A 19,306-nucleotide genomic window follows, 5' to 3' on the forward strand; every position below is an offset into this window, starting at 1 on the left:
GGTATGTCAAATAAGAACCAGAGAGACCTGTGTTCAAATCCCCACTCTGCCATAATGCTTACTGGATTACCTTTTGTCACTTAATCATAGTCATTCACTCTTGTGACTCGACCTACTCATCATGTTGTTGCAAGATGATCATACAGATTTCCTGAAGCCCCAGAATAGGTACAAATGAAACCTATCCAATTCTGACTTTGAAAACTTACTAAGCACTGAAATGTATTATATATTTAAAAAGTAACTTTAATACTAAAAATAAACCAATCCATATTCCCCCCACTTCCATCGTCATAAAAAGCCTTGCACTTTGTTGCCTGTGACAAAAGTATGACATCTGTTTACTGTATTCATTAAAGTTATTTCTGTAGAAATATAAGCCATTCAGGAAAAGCAAGTCAGTGCCTCTCATGTTTAATACAATCTCCATAATAAGCTACCCATTCACTCCAGTCTTCTTTGGAGGCCCTGCTCTGACTGCCCCTGCCATCTGAGGCTAGACCTTCTTGTTTGTGGTGCCAAAACTTAGAAACTCTCTCCCCAAGAAGATTAATCTGTCTCCCTCTATCATGGTCTTCTGCCAGCAGCTAAAGACTTTTTTGTTTTGTTAAGCATACCCCAATGTCTGTTATTGGCCCTCTCCCTAGTTGGATTATTATGTGTGTGTGTTTGCTTATATGTTGTTATTGAATTGTTTGTTTTATATATACTTTTTAAAATGCTGCTTTATTATTGAAAACTTTTAATGTTTTGATGTTCACCGTCTTGGGGACTCTATTCAGAGCAGTTAACAGGGGCAGTGTTATCATTATCCCCACAATACAACTGAGGAGCTGGGGCTGATTGGAGTGGCTTACCCAAGACCACCTGCTGAGCTCACAGCAATAGTGGTATTCAAACCAGCAGAGTTCTGAGTCACAGGCCAAACACTTAACCACTATGCTACAGCAGCTTTGTAATCTCCCTTGAATCTCAGTGAGAAAGGCAGACTATAAATAAATAAATAAATAAGGCTCTTTTCATTACTTCACGGTGAGCTTGAGCTTGACTATTCATGTATTGTCAGCATTTGGATCAGTAATTCTGGAGCTCTCTATTTAACTCTTCCTTAGCATGGTGTGTTCAAAGGATCACAAAATATAAGGGGACTATTTTCTAGCCAAGATCAGTCTTAATAATTTTGAGCAAATGATTTTCATACATGCAGTACAAAGCAGCATTTTTATTAATTCCCACAAGGTGGCATAACTGTGACATATGGAAGGTAGTACATTGTTACAGTTTGCAAATCTTTTTTAAAACACATAGTTCAGTAATATTAATAATGTGATGTAAACAAGTTGAGCCAGATAATTTTAGAGCTAACTCTGGTTCCCTTCTTTCAGATTATATAGCTGTGAGACAAGGCGTGACTGGACTATCCTAAGCATGAAACAAGATTTGTACTGAATGTTTATATTCAGTTTCCTTTGGAGATATGTTCTACATTAGTCATTTCCAATCCAAATGATTTTGTTAGTTGTGCCAACTTTTCCAGGCAAATAATAGGAGGTTTATTTATTAGCTGTCTCATTACCAAAGAAGTTTTAAAATACTAGTTTTTACAAGTAATAAGATGGCAAATGATGCTGTCCAAACAAAAATGTCAAAATGAAAATAAATTAACGCCCATCTCAAATGCCTTATTTGGAAATATAAAAGAAACCTTTAAAAACTTCAGTAGATTCAAAAGCACTATAGATCAGATTGGAATGATTTTTCTTCGTAAGGTGCAAGAAGTTGTGGGTTCAAATATAAACAAATATTCCTTGGGGGATGAGGTTAGCAGTATATCCCATGATTTTTGTAAGGCAATCATTTATCCAGTTTCCCTTTTAAGAGAACTCAGATAAGCAAGATAGGGAAAGTCTCTTGCCTTCTTGGAGCATCACTGCCATTCAAAATATAACTTTTTGTGCTAGAAGCAAAATTGGAAAGCTAAAACATTTTAGATTAAAATTTTGAAAGGACCTTTTCTACTAGGATGTTAGAGCAAGGAGCATGAACACATCAGTTTCACTTTATGCTGAGATAATATCAGTTATCAATTGAGATTCCCTTGTCAGTAATGGTTGTGGACATGACCTAGAGGTGGGAGGCCTCTGGGCAGGGGAATGGGGAAGTGGGCAGAGCAGTTTTCCCATGGACCATATTTTCATTTTTTTTCCAATAGAAATTTTTTACATTTCGGGGAGCACTAAAAAATAATTCCAATGAAATATTTTCTCTTAGTTAAGTATTTTTTAGACAAGGCTTTACTCATTCACAATGTATACTATAAAGGTATTCTATAAAGATTTTTTTGGCAAAAACTAGTTGTTAGTTCCTTATTTACACTTCCTAGTTCCTTATTCAGGACTCTTAATATTCAGGACACTTAAAAAAACTCTACACCACAAAATAAGCTTGGAGCACCATGTATCAAAAAAACCCACATTCAAGGGATTCTGCCCTACAAGTAGATCTATGTTGTTCATCGTTGTGTCTTCTGAGTAGTCCCACATTGGATCTGTGCATGTGCAGGCCAGCTGTGGATTTTCCAAAGCTCCTGGATGCGCAGGATGCTCACCTAGCCTTTTCATGTGCTTTTCACCCACATGGGGCTATAAAAGGCTGGGCAAGCAGCTCCCTTCCTCAGTTCTTTTGCTACCACTGAAGAAGGATCTCTCTCTCTCCACTCCTTGGTTCCATTACTATGTGTGAGTCAGGAGTTCTATGGTGACAAAGGCGTCCTATTGCAGGCAAACATAGTCCAATCCAATAGGTACAAGAAATGCCTATTTTGTTTAGGCGAAGGCCATGATTCCTTATGAGTGTGGTCTGCAAACAGTTCATGCCGAGAGCATGCCATGAAAGGGAATCACAACTAAAAACAGCATTTTGGGAGTCAGCCCTGAAGGACTTTACCAACTTGAACCAGACAGCCACAGATAAAAAACTGCAGTGCCCTGAGTGGGCCTCCCCGGTTCCACCTGCTTCTTCTGCACCTGAGTCAGTTTCCAAATACCAGTTGGTTCCAGCTGTGTCTTCATTGGTTCCTCCTCAGTGCTAGTCAGAAACACCTACAAAAAAGGCATAGCTCAAGTCCAAACACACTGAGAAACCATCTACATCAAAGGTGCGTAAGAGGAAGAAATCCTTGTCTTTGGGCTCAGCTACCCTGGATCCTTCGAGTCCATCTAGGGTTCCAAGAACTCTCTCCCCGACACCAAAACAACATTCTACATCAGTTTCATCTCTCTCTGAGGGTGAAATTCCTGAGATCATTGAGCCACCCACAGCTATTTCCTTGCTATTGCCATCTCTCGTTCGATGTTCTGAAAGCCGTATGGATTCCTAGGTTCCATCTGCTGATAACAACCAACTGGAACTGGCTCTTCACCACAGACACCATTGATTCTATTACTCCTTGTATGGTTCTCCTTACCATCATTACTATGCCTGTAGACATGAAGGTTCACTGGGCATATACCCACCCCCACTATTTCTTCCATGAGGAAGACCCGTATATGCCTGCACACTCTGAACCAAGATGAAAGGCAAAATCTTCATTGGTTCCTACTACAGTTCCAGAAGGCAATGCAGCTCCAGAACCAACGTTGAATGTTTCTACACAATCAGGTGATGACTCCGACATAGGTTCCAATTTTGCAGCGGAATCATCTCCATCAGAATTCCTTACAAAGGACTCTGCTGTTTTGCTGAGGAAAGACCTCCACTTATACATGGAACAGTTGGTTTGAATGCCAATGTCCTTAGAAATTGAGGTGAATTATTCTGCTGTGACCTGCTCAGATCTGATCTTCAAGGCCCTTCACTCAGAAGCAATTTGCCTTGTAGCATTTTCAGTTATCCCAGGAATACTTGATATGACCAAGGATGTGTGGGCAAAACCAGCTTTGACTCTAGTGATATCAAAAAAGCTGTATAATAGGTATAAAACCAAACAAGAAGTGTCAGGTTTCCTCTTTACTCACCCTCTAGCCAATTCCATTGTTACAAAATCCCTCCAAGGAAAAGGCCTTCAGAAGAGCATGGGCAATTCAGCTTCAGGAAACCTGACATATTAAGTAGCAAAGTATACACCTTGGCAGCATTAGCCTTTTGAATTGGCAGTAATGAAGCCGCTATGGCCCTCTATCAGCTTTTCCTATGGCAAAAAATAGGTCCACACTTTAATTCCAGATGGCAAACTAAGAGTAGCTAAGATCTTGCAAGGAGAAGCTGTAAGCCTCTTAAAACAACAACAGCCAGGCATATTGGGGATTGTTCATCCAGAGATATAGCCTCTCTTATAGTCATCCATAGACGTGCGTGGCTTGAAACCTCAGCATGGATGAGGGTAAAAGACCTTCCTTTTGAAGGATCAGACCTGTTGTTGCCCATAGACAAGGCTATAGACAAGGCACTGAAAAGATCAAAGACAACTAGATCTTTTGGTATCATTACTCTCTATCTAAATCTGTTCAGGCAAAGGTATTCCCCTTGGCCGTATCTTCCTTGTAACAGATACCATCAGTTCAATACCCGACCATTGCACTCAGCTTCCAAGGGATCTCAACAGCCTTCATCCTCTACCTCTGAAACACTTCAAAGGAAGTGTTTCAGAACCAAATCAAAGAACGCTTCTTGTTCCCCTAAGGATCAATCTGCTCAAAACAAACAGAGTTTTTGATGTCAAACTGCCACCTGCTCCCTTAAGCAGTCAGTCACTACCTCTTTAAGCCTAGGAAATTATCAATCTGGAGGCTTGGGTGTTGTCCATAGTTAGCCAAGGCTACTGCCTAGAATTCAAGGCAACCCTTCCACACATTCCACCTCTGTCCAACCCTCCCCCACCTCCCACCTTGCTCATAGAGGGAGTACAAACATTGCTGACAAAGGGAACCATAGAACAAGTCTTATTCCCTTACATAGATGGAGTGTTCTCCTGTTATTTTATTATAGACAAAAAGTCAAGGGGCTCTTGCCCCATTTTACACCTCTGTTTCCTAAACAAGTTCATAGTGTTCTAAAAGCTCCAGTTGTCTTTAAGAGATGTTTTACCACTGTTGACAGTTCAAGTTTGATTCGCTAATATCAATTTACAAGATGCATATTTTCATGTTCCAATAAATACTTAGTTCAGAAAGTTCCTTCACTTTCAGTGTGGCTCCAAAAAATACCAATACAAGGATCTTCCTTTCAGTCTCTCCTCTGCCCCCCCCCCATATTTTTACCAAGGTCAAAACAGTAGTGGTCAGTCATCTCTGAGAAAAGGATGTGCCATTTTCTCCTATCTTGATTATTGGCTTCTGGTGGACCAAACCAGGGAATCACTGTCCCAGCACGTATCTTTGGTTCTGAACATGCTGGACCAACTGAGCCTCAGGGTCAATCTGGAAAACGTCATCTCTGGTTCCTCAACAAAGAGGGTGTTTTTTTTGGTGGGTGCAGTCCTAGACTCTGCTTCCCCACTCTGGATAGACTAACCAAATTTCTTCTCACTCTGAACAAGGTCCTCTCCTGCAGGTACCAAAGCACAAGGCAAGCACAAAGACTGTTAGGTTTTATGGCTTCCCTGACTCTGATAGTTCCATTTACCAGACTGAGGCTTTGCCCTTCCAAAACTGGTTCATCAGAGTATTCCACCCACACTGCCAAAACCTGTACAAGCCTATCTCAGAGTTCATCCACAGGTCCCTGAAGTGGTGGAGTGACAAGCAGAATCTCCTAGTGGGTACCCCCTTTGATTCTTCCCCAATCCAAATTTCTATTAATACAGATGCTTCCTTGTTGGGTTGGAGAGCTTGCTCTGAGAACAATCAAGTAAAAGGTAACAAGCTGAATCCCACATGTTGTTCATTGTCTTCCGTTTTATACTATTTAGTTCAGTTAAAGTACCAGGGTCTAGCTAACTGTTCTATTAAGGTCCATCTGGTGGCTATTTCCACCAATCATGACATCATAAATGGGAAATCTCACTTTGCCCTATTGGAATGCAGATCTTTCCTCAGAGGTCTAACTTACCTATTTCCCCCAGTTGCCAGTCCCATACCTCAGTGGAGCCTCTCCTTAGTTCTAACCATCATTATACATAAGCCTTCGAGCCCCTGTCTGCCTGCTTGCTCAAAATGCTGTCAGCTAAAACAGCGTTTCCAGTGGCCGTAACTTCAGCTAGGAGGGTGAATGAATTGCAAGCTCTTAGATCCAACCCTTCTTGCATTAAGATGTTTTCAGATAAGATCGTTCTCCGTCCAAGCCTCCCTTTTCTGCCAAAAGTCACCTCTGCATTCCACATGAACCAAAAAGAGTCTAGTAGCACCTTTAAGACTAACCAATTTTATTGTAGCTTAAGCTTTCGAGAATCACAGTTCTCTTCATCAGATGCATGGAGGGCAAGAAGAAACTGGTCAGATATATAGGTGGAGAGGGGAGGGAGGAGTAGAGGAGGGAGGAGTAGATGTGATGTATGTGTGATATATGCCCTCATGTGCCAATAGTGTCCATCTGCTCTGTACATTGGACAAACCAGCCAACCTCTGCGCAAAAGAATAAATGGACACAAATCTGACATTAAAAATGGCAACATCCAGAAACCAGTGGGAGAACACTTCAATCTACCAGGACATTCCACCAAGGACTTAAAGGTCACTGTAGTTCAACAGAAACCTTTCAAAAACAAAATCCAACGGGAAGCTGCTGAATTGGAATTCATATGTAAATTTGACTCAGTCAGGCTGGGATTGAATAGAGACTGTGAATGGTTATCTCATTATCAGAAGTAACTGACTTCCTTAACAGAAGCAAACTGATCTCCATATCAGAAGCTACTGTTTGCATCTACTCCTCCCTCCCCTCTCCACCTATATATCTGACCAGTTTTTTCTTGCCCTCCATGCATCTGATGAAGAGAACTGTGATTCTCAAAAGCTTATGCTACAATAAAGTTGGTTAGTCTTAAAGGTGCTACTGGACTCTTTTTGATTTTGCTACTACAGACATGGCTAACTCCTCTGCATCTATGCACATGAACCAAGGCATTGTTCTACCATTTTTCTGACACCTTAGAAGAACATCGAAAGACATTTGCACACTCTGGATGTTAAACGTGCCTTTCACTTTTATTTAGATAGGACAGTAGCTTTTTGGAAGGACCCTAAACTTTTTGTATCAATTAGCGGGAACAAAATGAGTCAGAAAGTCTCTGCCCTTACTATTTCCAAATGGATAATATGGCTTATTAAGACTTGTTATGAAGAGTGTAACCAACCATGTCCACTACACATAAGAACACACTCCATGAAGGCACAGTCCACTTCCTCTTTCATCAAACTGGGCATCCCACAAGTTTACTTATGCAAGGTGGCCATTCGTCAATACCATCTACCATTCATCAAACGTTATGCTACTGATGTGGATTCCAGATGAGATGCAGCTGTAGGCAAAGCAGTCCTGAAGAGTCTTTTCCACTAAAGAACTTCATGCTCTCCATCTGGGTAAGTCAGTCCCATGTGTGACTGCACAGAAGACACAACGATGAAAACAAGGTTGCACTTACCTGTGACTGTTGTTCATTGAATGGTCTCCCGTGCAGGCACATATCCCTTCCTCTTTCCCTGCCATGAGCTCTTATTTCCCTTCTGTACCTGCAGCTTAGAGAACTGAGGGAAGAAGCCACACCCCATATTTTATAGCTGTGCAAAAAGGCCAGGCAAGCGTCTTGCACCTCTAGGAGCTTTGGAATGTCCATAGCTGGCCTGCACATGTGCAGTTCCTGTGTGTGCCTGCACAGAAGACCACTCAGTGAACAACAGTTACAAGTAAGTGCAACCTTGTTTTCCCTGGTCCACATCTAAGTTTTTGCACTAACCGCTTCAAAGTAGGGTGCCCCTCAGACAAACACAGTCTAAGAAAATGGGGAAAGCTGTTTCCTAAAATAAGCTTTGGTCAGCCTCGAATCACGTACCTCAAGTCATATACCCCAGACTCTGGAGACTCTCATACAAGGGCACATGCAGTGATGCCCAGTACCAGCATTGGTTTTGGCATTTGTTCTATTTGGAGTGCCTCAAGAAGCTCCCAGGATTATATTGGAAAGATAGTTTGAGTAAGAAACTGGGCCAGCAGCATCCCAAAGCAAGCTTTGGACCACCCCAAACAGAAGTCCCCTGAATGTGAGAATGTATAATACGTGGTGGTTCAAAACTTATTTGGGGGTGCAGCATTTTTTATATATCTTCAATATATGTGGTTGAATTAATGAATAAGGAACTAGGAAATGCAACAAAGGCACTGGGGACCAACTTCAGTCTTCTAAGTAGCATAAGCACAGCAGTTCAAAGCTTCCTCTGTTATTGGGTCTATGTGCAATTTTGTTTGTTTGTTTTAAAGCATTTATACTTTATAAATATGCCATATAGTACAATTCAGTATGCTAGGTTATAAATGTTTGTTTGTTTTTTAAACAAATAAGTTTAGGTTTAATATAACCCACACACATACACACACACACACACACACACACACAAATCAGGTTTTTTTTCTTGAGAAAAAAACATTTTTTCCTCAGGGTGTCAGAATTTCTAGACATTTTACATCTCTATGTAATCTCACATCCTTTACTCAGAGTGTGTAGATTAATACTAAGACAGCTTTCTGTTTGAACGTTTATTTCACAAAATATGGGGCAATGCTATTGGACTTGAGATGATCAACGTTCTGTAGCTACAGGTAGCTCTTTTGAACACTGCTCCCCTGCATGGCACCTGCTCCACCTTTCAGAAAGTGGGCAAGGCCTTTGTCTAGTGGGGCTTGTGATTGGCAGATGGTTTCATCCTTGAAACATTGCTGCCAAAGGAATGGGTAAGTTACACACTCCCTGAGATGCATGCCTCATATCAAGGATAGAAGTAAATGTGGCGATTTCGGTTGATAGTAATCAACATTGTGGCTCTCTGTGAGCTGAACAGTGAGTAGACCTACGGGTTACAGTGAGCAAGGGATAGCTTGGTTCTTTCTTGTACTTACTTTCCAGTGTATTTCCTGTCTGCTTAAGCATTTTCACCACATTCTTATCATGTATACCCCTGTCACTAAACAAGGTCACTTTTGGAGGGTTCTGTCTCTTACTCATTTGTTATGTCTTTATTCTGCTTTTTGTGCTGCACATAATGCAGGCTTAAGCATGCCTTAATTTGCATTTTGCTTGGGCAATGTCTTCAAGTACAATCTTGATGTTTAAATTCTGATCGTTGGTATACTATGGTTACAGGGCTCTGGCTATTTAGAGTTTCACAGCCACCTTCTGCTAGAAATGCTTCAACTTGTGACCTCACTGACTGCTGCTCTTGCCTCATGTTATTTACTACTTCTTAGGATTTGCTTGCTGCTGAAGTGAAGAGCGCCCATATTTCAGCTACCTTTGATGCCCTGACGGTATCTTTTACTGTTTTCTCCTGGTTTCTTTCAGTTTTATTTAACGCTGCCAGATGAACTGCAGTGCTGTTTCACTGATGTTATCTTTCTCCTTTGGTACTAAATGGTGTTTTCTCTACTTGCTGAGTGCTAGTCCAGCTTTGACTGGAAACAAATGTGTGAGACAGTGAGATGGCAATCTTCCCATTTGCTCAACTGAAAACATCATTTTCCTGTCATTCTGAAAATAGCACAGCAGAAAGATTAAAGCAATTAATTGAAATGTTCCTTTTGAAGCTTTTGTCTAATGCACATGTCTAACTTTTTAAAAATTGTGCATGAAATGTTAACTCAGATGCAACTATTGTCCATGGACATCTTTTAGTATTATTTCAGCTTTGCTGAGTATAGTCCTTGATCTTTTTTTTCGCCTGGACCAATCCAATCAAAAGATGGTTCTGAACTGACTTAATATGTTTTCATCTCTGTACCTGTTCTTCATTATAACGGGGGGGGGGGGTGTTACCTGCCTATGTTAAAATTGATGTGGGTATTAATTAGGCAGGATCACGGAAAAAATTAGTAGTTGCTGAAAAACTGTCATCACACATTTGTTTACAGGGCACTTCCAGACATCCTTCTGGCTTGACATACTAACTCAGTGGTAACATTAAACTAGGAAGTGCCACAGGAAGTATCTTTAAAGGAGGGAATCTACCCATTGTGAGGGCACAGTGTCTGTTCTTCTGGGCATCACTTCTAGCACTGATCATGCTTATTTCACTTGTCCATCTGGGCAAAAGCCGCAATCAGCGCTCTGAATACATGGATTGGGTTTGACCCGTATTTTCATTCACTGCCTTGATCACCTATGAAAAGTGTCTGGAAGTGGCTTTAGTGTTTTTCTGCTTTCCTTCTTTCTCTTGTCATTGCATCCGAGTATGAATTGAGAAGAGAACTGCAATCCTAATAAACCATTTGAAGACTAGTTCTTGAGAGTTGTGAAGATTCCGCTATATTTTACAAATGGGAAAATACTGCTAAAAAATCAAAAAGAAGGAAAGTCCCCTTCTGTTTCTGTTTCTTAATGCATCTTTTAGGTGTCTTGGAAATGTTTTATAGGGAAAAACACGCCCTTTGAATTAGGAAGAAAATAGAGATAAGGATGTGGGTTAATTCATAGCTATTAAATAAAATTGGTGTCTGTGTGTCTGTGTACACACACACGTATGTATGAATAGGTATATCGTGTCCCTTCAATATATATTTTGCCCAGTGATACTGTTCCAAGACTTTTTATGTCAGGTCAGTAATTTAATCTCTTCATACCATACCCATGAGAATAATGAGAGAGTAAAGACTCATCCATACTTAAAATTTTCACTAGTCTGTGACACTGATCGGGAGTCTGTAACAGTATCATAGAAATTATTATGTCAGAAATGTAATTTTTCCCCCAAGTGAAATTCAGGTTATATTTGTCAGAAGGCTCCACTTTCTTTTCTCTTTCAGTCTTTTCTTTTAGCACAAATATAGAAAGAAGGCCTAGTTCCTCCTCCTGTCACTCTTGGTATAATTTTTTAAAGGCATAAATATCTTAATCACAGAATTTAGAATAATACTCTAAATAAAAACCTCAAGGTTTCAAGTTAGCGATCAATTAAAAAGCCATATTCCATTCTGCATGATATGAGGTCATGCACATTTTCAGAACCACAGGACACAATTTTTAGCTTCAATGTAAGTTTTCTGTATAATAGAGAACATTCCAGTCTCCTTTTAGCCTCTTCTGCAATAAGGATATTTTATATGGGATCTAGTATAAATGTTGCAGTGCCTGAACAAGGGACAGCATAGGGTCAAGTGTCATGAGATCCACAAATTAATCTTCTTAAGGTTTTGAAGAGTAAATAATAGCCATGTGTCCTGGACAGAATGATTTAACCTTCCATGCCATTTTCCTAATCCCAATCAACTCTCTCAAGCCACTGTTTGCCCTCTGGGGTAAATATATAGCAGTTGCTATTTATTCTTTTTTTAAAAAAAGTGGAGGGCAATCAGTTCATAGATCCCCTGACATTATATCTAAATTGTAGTCCCTGGTACTGACACAAGAGAAGTCGTTGACATGGTTGCAGTGCTCTAAGCCTCATTGGCTCAATTGAACTCCACAAAAGGATTTTTGATGATTGGTAGTGTAGCCCTTTAGAGCAGTCTGTTTTAGGCCAAGTGTTGTAGCCTTCTACCTCTTTCATAGAAACAGTGCTATAATTAATAATTCTATTTTAATAGTGGTGGGGAGAAGGTGTTCTGGTTTTGAATTTTGAGTGCAGTAGGAATGCGGTACTCCCAGCTGCCACACAGTGGCTTGAGCTGGGGACCGTACTTTGCCACCTCGGAAGGAGAAGCAGGCAGAGACATCTCCCAGGCATATGGGGATATAGCTGGGGGGGCGGAGACAAAGCCTTCAGAAGACGGCTCCGCCCTCCCTGCTGGCAGTTGCTCTGCGTGCTCGGCCCACCCACCTCACCCTGTAGTAGTGCAGGATTAGCCGGCTGCTGTTCCCAGAGCCAGGTAGGAATTTTTTCTCCTCTCCCCATATTGGCAAGGTGGGAGAGGTGGTTTTTCGCCTACCTTGCACTGCAGGCAGAGGTTTGAGGTAATTGGCAGTGGTGGTGCATCGTTGTAAGTCACTGGCAGGAGAGAGTTTGGGGATAGGGAGCGGGCCGGTGAGCACCCCTTGGCAATTCCCCATTGGTGGGGAAATGGGGTCTACCAGGAGCGGATGGTATGCTTGTGACGGCTACCACCACCTGGAGACTGTCTGCAGTGAACCCCATGTGTAAGTCCTTCCCTCATGCTGTACGGCTGAGGCTTTAGGAGCTTGAAGGGGGGAACCATTTTGCCTGGCTGGCCGGGGAAAAGCCATTGCATGGATGGCTCCTACCCGGGGCTGTGGGGCTCGCCCAGACAGGTCAAGGCGGTGGTCCAGGGGTGACCCCGTGGCTTGACCTGTACCGCTAGTTTGCCCTTGCCGTATTTAATGGTTGATGTTATATTAATAAAGTGGCCCTTTAGTTCCAACTCCTGTGTCTGCCTCTTCATTCCGACTGGGGTGGCAAAGGATAGCTTTGTCTGACTTGTTTAACATTTATGTAATTATTTAACTGCTACAACCCTAACTTGATTGGCCTGGGCTAGCCTTATCTCATCAGATCTCTGAAGCTAAGCAGGGTGGTCCTCCTGATTAGTACTTAGATGGAAAACCACCAAGGGTATCCAGGGATGCCACACAGAGGCAGCCAATGGCAAACCACCTCTGAATGTCTCTTGCCTTGAAAGCCTCAGCAAGGGTTGCCTGCAATTTGATGGTATTTCCTACCACCACTGCCTAAAAAAAAGCTAAAGCAGCCATGGATGACTGGGACTTCCTTATACATAAAATACACCCTGCTGGCATAGATGCAGCATCACTTACTAATTCTTCGTGTTTTGATTAAAAAGTGAAGCATTTGAAGGAGGAAACAAAAAGAGGCATGATATTCTAGAGTATTCCTCTTGTACTGCAGAAAATGGAACTCTACCTTACATGCAGCTGAGGCTCTGGGAAGAAGACCCATCCTTCAATTTAAAAAGCATTGTCTCCTTTGAGAGCAAGTAGTGCATAATGAAGAAGAGTATATGACATTGTTTTGTTTTGCAGGAATTTTGTGCAGCGGACAGGGAACCAATTGCCTTAGAAGGTGGCAAGCAATTTGGTCTCTCAAGGAACAGCCACATTGCCATTGCATTTGATGATACCAAAGTTAAGAATCGGTAAGTTTAGTTTTGGGGATGTGGTACACTGGACTCTGAATGTTTCTAAGCAAATCATTTCAAGTACAAGGAACCAAGCAAAATGATTTTAAGAATGTTTTAATGTGACTTTAGTTCAATAACTGCAAGCTTATTTCATTCTACTTTAACCCTACATAGTATTTTAACACTAAAACTCTTCCAAAAGCAGTGTGACTCAGTAACCAATGTCTCATTTCTTTCCAAAAAAAATTAACAAAAAGAAAGAAAGAAAGAAAGAAAGAAAGAAAGAAAGAAAGAAAGAAAGAAAGAAAGAAAGAAAGAAAGAAAGAAAGAAAGAAAGAAAGAAAGAAGCATGTCCAAAGTCAAGGCAACTAATATCATCATTATCATTAGCTTCCTAGAATGATTATACTATAAACTGTATTTTGAAGAATGACTCACATATCTCATTCAAATACAGTAGAAACTTAATAGGTTTGTTGGTTGAAACAGTATTTTATTTATGTGTTCCCTAACCGTATTTATTATGCCATCCATCCTCCAAGAAGTTCAGGAAGGTGTATATGCTTCTCTCCTCTCTTTCATTTTATCCTCAGAAGAACCTTGTAAGTAGATATGGCTGAGACAGAAGTCCTGTTCATATATTACAGTGAATGCACGTATATCCCACATATACATGCATACATCTGTTTATAAGAAAGAGCCAGTGTGTGTGCATTTTACAAATCAAACCAGGAACCAGTACCAGGATAAATGTGTGGTTCAATCACATTTTCAGCTGGACATGCATCTCCAGTCCACATCTCCAGTCCACAGAGTATGCAGTCCATGCTGTAGCCTCTGGAGCTCTCCAAGTCCCATCTGGTAATTGGAGTGAGAGGTCCCTGTAGGCAATGTATAAAACTGCCAACATCCAGGATCTTACTCTGGCAAAGTCCTTTGAGATGAAGGTTTCATGTCTTGGAAATCAGTGGATGAGCTGGACGTTACTCCATTTTTAAGCTGCTTTTTCAGGCCTTCATCCCATTTTTTTTCCTCAGCTGAGCTACCAGTGGATATGGCTATTCCTAGCTACTGGTTGCCAGCCGAGCATGCCCTGCCTCCAGCAGGCGTATGGCAACAAGACCTTTGGTAGATACATTAACATTGCATCCTCACATACCCTACCAAATTCAGAAATAGGATATTAGTTTTTTATGTATCTCATATGCCTTAAAAATTATTTTGCCTATTAGCAACGTCAGTTTTATGAGAACAAATGGAAAATGAAACAGATTAATATTTTCTGCTGGTTAGTTTTAACATTATTTCTTCCTTTCTTTTTCCAAATGCATAGGCTCACAATTGAATTTGAAATCAGAACAAAGGCTGAATTTGGCTTGGTTTTTTACATGGCCCGGATCAACCATGCTGATTTTGCTACTGTTCAGATACAGAATGGCTTTCCATACTTCAAATATGACCTGGGAAGTGGGAACACCAGCACAATGATTCCTAGCAAAATAAATGATGGTCAGTGGCATAAGGTATGGTTTAGTGATGGACCTCTAGGTTGTCTCCAGAACAGAAAACCCAGAAAAGATACCCTCCTACCTTATTTATTCTCTCTCCGGAAATGGGGAAAAGTAAATCAAAGTGGCTTGCATCCAACTATCCAAGCACCAGGACAGCAGCCACACGGGGTTTTCCAGTGTTCCTCTCCATTCTTGCAGACGCTTATGACTACCAGGAAGTTCTTTCATGTGGTCATGGAACTTGCATGGAGGAACAGTTGCCAGAGAGGCTGGAATGAGGAGGAGCAAGGAGATGAAATCACCACCTCCCTTCAGTGGAGCTGTTCTTGTGGAAGATGAAGGAAGAGCAATTTCATCCTCTTATCCCTTTTCACCGTCCTCCCTGATCAGTGCGGCTGTTCTTCCATGCAGGTCCTATGAACCCAGGGGTCACGTTTGTGGGCACTGGAAAGGGCTGAAAGGAATTGGGAGCAACACAGGAAAACTGCACTCTGTGCATGTGTGTACATCATGAGTCATTACCTTTCATTGTCATTTTGCTTTTCATGCCCCTGTGAAAGATCTGCTGTTGCAGATTATTACCATTTGATTGCCTAGTGTGCAAAATGCTACATGCTCTCTAGAATTTCTGGCAATAATTGGTTTTAAATATACTGGAATTTTGTGAACTCAAATACCCATCCTCACCAGCTAACTTCCTTGTTATTTTATCCCACATACTTTCCTTCAGGAAGCAGGAGAAAAATGGGGGGCAACAGTGTTGCATGCATCATGATGTCATTTCCAACAAAAATATGGAAGTGACACCACAGCCACCTTCTGATGTTCTAGGAATCCCTCAACTCACTCTAGTCTTCACCATAGAGATATGGGGAATTCCTACAGTATTGCAATGTGGCTGTGATGGCACATCTGGGTTTTCATGGGAAGTGATATCAGAACATATGTGATGCTGTTTATTTCAAGGGTTCTATACCCTAAATGTTCTTGCTACTTGCGGGTGCTAGGTTGGATCTCATGACGCTTGACCTTAAGCTGTCCCTTGTTCAGGGTCCTAAGGAATGCATACTCTTCTCTAATACAGCACTATTCAGAGCACTGAATATTCAGATACCACTACTGTTATAGTACTGGATGACAGGGCTTGTGAGAGTCCAGCAGTGCCAGGTAGGCCATGTTTAATGTTTACTGTGCAATCCTATGCAGAGTTACTCCAATCTAACTCTGCATAGGATTACACTGTTAGAGTGCTTGATTCTGCAGAAGGAAGTCTTCCAGCATTACCTAACCAAATACTACACTGTCCACCTGATATATATATAATATACTGTATCACTTCAAGGGGAAAAGAAATGAACAAACACATGAACACACATGAAGCTGTCATACTGAATCAGACCATCAAGGTCAATATTGTCTACTCAGACTGGCAGTGGCTCTCCAGGGACTCAAGCAAAGGTTTTTCACATCACCTACTGGGGAGCCAGTTTGGTGTAGTAGTTAAAAGAAGCAGGACTCTAATCCAGAGAACCAGGTTTGATTCCCCACTCTGGGTAATCTTGGGACAGTCAGCTCTCTAGAGCTCTCTTAGCCCCACCTCACAGGGTGATTGCCATGAGGATAAAAATAACATACAGAGATTTTTTTCTGGGGAAATAGGTGGGGGAACTATCTCCCGGGGCAACTCCTGGCAGGAGGTGGCACCACTCCCACCACCTGTGCATGTGCTTTGTGTGTGTGTGTGTGTGTGTGTGTGTGCTCCTGGGACCGCGCAATGATCATCGTGCACACGCTTGCGGGGGGACCCTCAGAGCAATCCTGCAGTTTGCTCCGGTTCGCCTCCTAGCCCCTTACATCAGGCCATGGCCTGGAGCTGCTGGTACATGCATTGCTCAGCTGAGCCACGGCTCAGCATCTCATCCTGCTTCACCAGGGGAGACCAGTGGTGAGCTGGCATGCACACTGCTTAGCTAAGCCGTGGACTGGCGCTTCACACAGCTCCAGCAGGGGAGGCTGGCTGGGCAAGTGAACATGTCACAGCTCACTGCAAAGCAGTGGTGTGGGCTGCTGCACATGCAGCTCAGCTGAGCCGCAGCCTGGCACCTCACCCCACTCCAGCAGGGGAGGCCAGCCGGGTAAGTGAGCAAACATGCTGCGGCCCGCTGTGAAGCGATGGTGGGGGCTGGCATGCATGCAGCTCTGCTGAACTGTGGCCCAGCCAGAGGTGGGGATCCCAACCCACCTCCCTGATGAAGTGGAGGGGGAGAGGCGCCTGGCATGGGCCAGCACACTGTTCCCCCACTCACATGTTCTCCCCCCCACCCGCAGGAGCAGGCTTACCTTTTAAAATGGCCATTTCCTCCAGGGAAACTCATCAGGGGGCGGGGCCAGCACACATGTGATCTCTTTAGAGAGGTGCGAGAACACTGTTCCGGCGCATTCTGGCAGAAAAAAAGCCTTGATAACATACTTTGTAAACTACTCTGAGTGTGACATTAAGTTGTCCTGACGGGTGGTATATAAATCAAATGTTGTTGTTGTTACTTAAGTCTTTTTTAAAAAAAAAACCTGAAGATGCTGGGGATCAAACCTAGCACCTTCTGCATGGAAGCAGATGCTTTCTGCCTCCCCAAAGAAATAGGCTTAGCAGCTGTTCCAAATGAAGCTCTTTTTAAAAAATGTCATTCTTGTCATTATGCCTTGTATTTCATTATAATTTATGAACACATCACACTTTTTGCAGTTTCATTAGCAAAAAAATGAGGCTTATAGTTTAGATCATCTCTTTTATCCAAAATGTAGGCTTTCAGGTTGATTCTAACCTAAGAGACTGAGTAGCAAGCCTGACACCAAAGTACCATATTTTAAAAACCACACTTAATACTTCTAGCAATGGTATTTGATTATATTTTGTAATTCTGGTTTCTTTTCTAGATAAATATAATTCGATCAAAACAAGAAGGCATCCTTGTAGTGGATGACACCAGAAACAGCACAGTTAGCCCAAAGAAAGCTGATATTTTGGATGTTGTGGGGATGTTGTATGTTGGAGGATTGCCCATTAACTATACAACTAAAAGAATTGGTCCAGTAAGAGAAGAATGTTTCTTTTGTGTTTTTAAAATCCTAGCATTCTTTACTTGCATGTTAGCCACTGTTATCATGTACATGTTATATCTATGCTATAAAAGAGAAAGCAAGCATTTTCTCACTGTCCTTGAAAAAAATGGATTAGTACCAAAAAAATCTCGTTTGACCTCTCTTGTGAGGCTGAATTACTAACAGTGAATCGGATGACTTTGGATCAAGTAGAGATGGAGCTTAACTGTAGCACAAAAGCATGCGGTTTTGTGTATCACGTGTGGTGGTTTGCCTCAAGATGACCACTGTTGCCACAAGCTATAATACTGTTTCCGTGGAATTTACTTTCACAAGATTTGGTGACAGTCAGTTGCCTAAATGGTTTTTTAAAAGACTAGACAGATTTGCAGAGCATGTCAATATATCAGATTATCAACATGGCCCCATTTGTGGATACATAAATCCAGAGAGAGATGCTAGAATGATGGTGGAAGAAGACTTGGGACAAATCTTATAAGACACAGGTGAAAGCTCGTTTTAAAGTGTACTCTGTGGCAGTTATGTCGGCAAAGAAACAGCACTTTCCCACCACTATTGATTCTGCACCACGTATACCAACAGAGCTGTTCTGGGTGATCAAATGCTTGTTGGGATTTCCCATGCAGGAGGAGGTGGACTGCTCGGTGGCCCACTGTGAACATTTTGCTCAGTACTTTGCAGATAAAATCTCTCACATCCATTCTGACTTGGACCTTACATTATCAGTGACAAGGGCAGGTCAGATTGTATCAGGACGCTGGCTTGTACAGTTGCTCGGGATACTTTTCAGTTCATTCAGTCTGAGGATGTGGACAGGATCCTTTGAAGTTTGAAGCATACCACCTGCTTGTATGACACTTGCCCTTCCTGGATCCTTAAACCTAATAGGGTTGGGAGGACAGGCTGATTGGGTCCAAGAGGTAATTAATGCTTCCTTGAGACAGGGGGTGGTCACCTCAGCCTTGAAGCAGGATGTGACACATCCACTTCTAAAGAAGAATATTTTGGTCCCAGGAGATATCAATAACTATCGACCAGTCTCAGCTGTTCCATTCTTGAGCTAGGTGATTGAATGGGTGGTAGCCAGACAACTTAAAGGTTTTCGTCTTTTCCAATCTGCTTTTAGGCTTAGTTATTGGACAAACAGCCTTAGTTTCTCTGGTGGAAAACCTGTGCCAGGGAATGCAACTCTGTTAAGTGTCCTGGACCTCTCAGAAGCTTTCAATACCATTGATCATAGTATCCTCCTGGACTGCCTTTTTGGGCTGGAATTGAGAGGTAGTGTTTTGCAGTGGTTCTGGTCCTAACTGGAGGGTAGCTTTCAGAAGGTGGTGTTGGGCAACTGCTGCACATCCCCTTGGCCTTTGGCCTGTGGGGTTCCACAAGACTCCATTTGCCCCTTATGCTCTTTAACATCTCTTGGTGGGATTATCTGGAGA

General features: G+C 42.0%; 1 protein-coding gene across 1 annotated transcript in view; it reads left to right on the top strand.

The window, feature by feature from the left end:
• Positions 1-19,306, top strand: part of LAMA2 (laminin subunit alpha 2) — a 703,642-nt gene that overhangs the window by 677,198 nt on the left and 7,138 nt on the right. Inside the window, exons 57-59 of the mRNA XM_054974995.1 lie at positions 13,139-13,251; positions 14,570-14,759; positions 17,682-17,837. Of these exons, the coding sequence (XP_054830970.1) occupies positions 13,139-13,251; positions 14,570-14,759; positions 17,682-17,837 (459 nt within the window). The remainder of the gene's footprint in view (positions 1-13,138; positions 13,252-14,569; positions 14,760-17,681; positions 17,838-19,306) is intronic.

Source organism: Eublepharis macularius, chromosome 1 (genome assembly GCF_028583425.1).
Source record: "Eublepharis macularius isolate TG4126 chromosome 1, MPM_Emac_v1.0, whole genome shotgun sequence".
Lineage (NCBI taxonomy): Eukaryota > Metazoa > Chordata > Lepidosauria > Squamata > Eublepharidae > Eublepharis > Eublepharis macularius.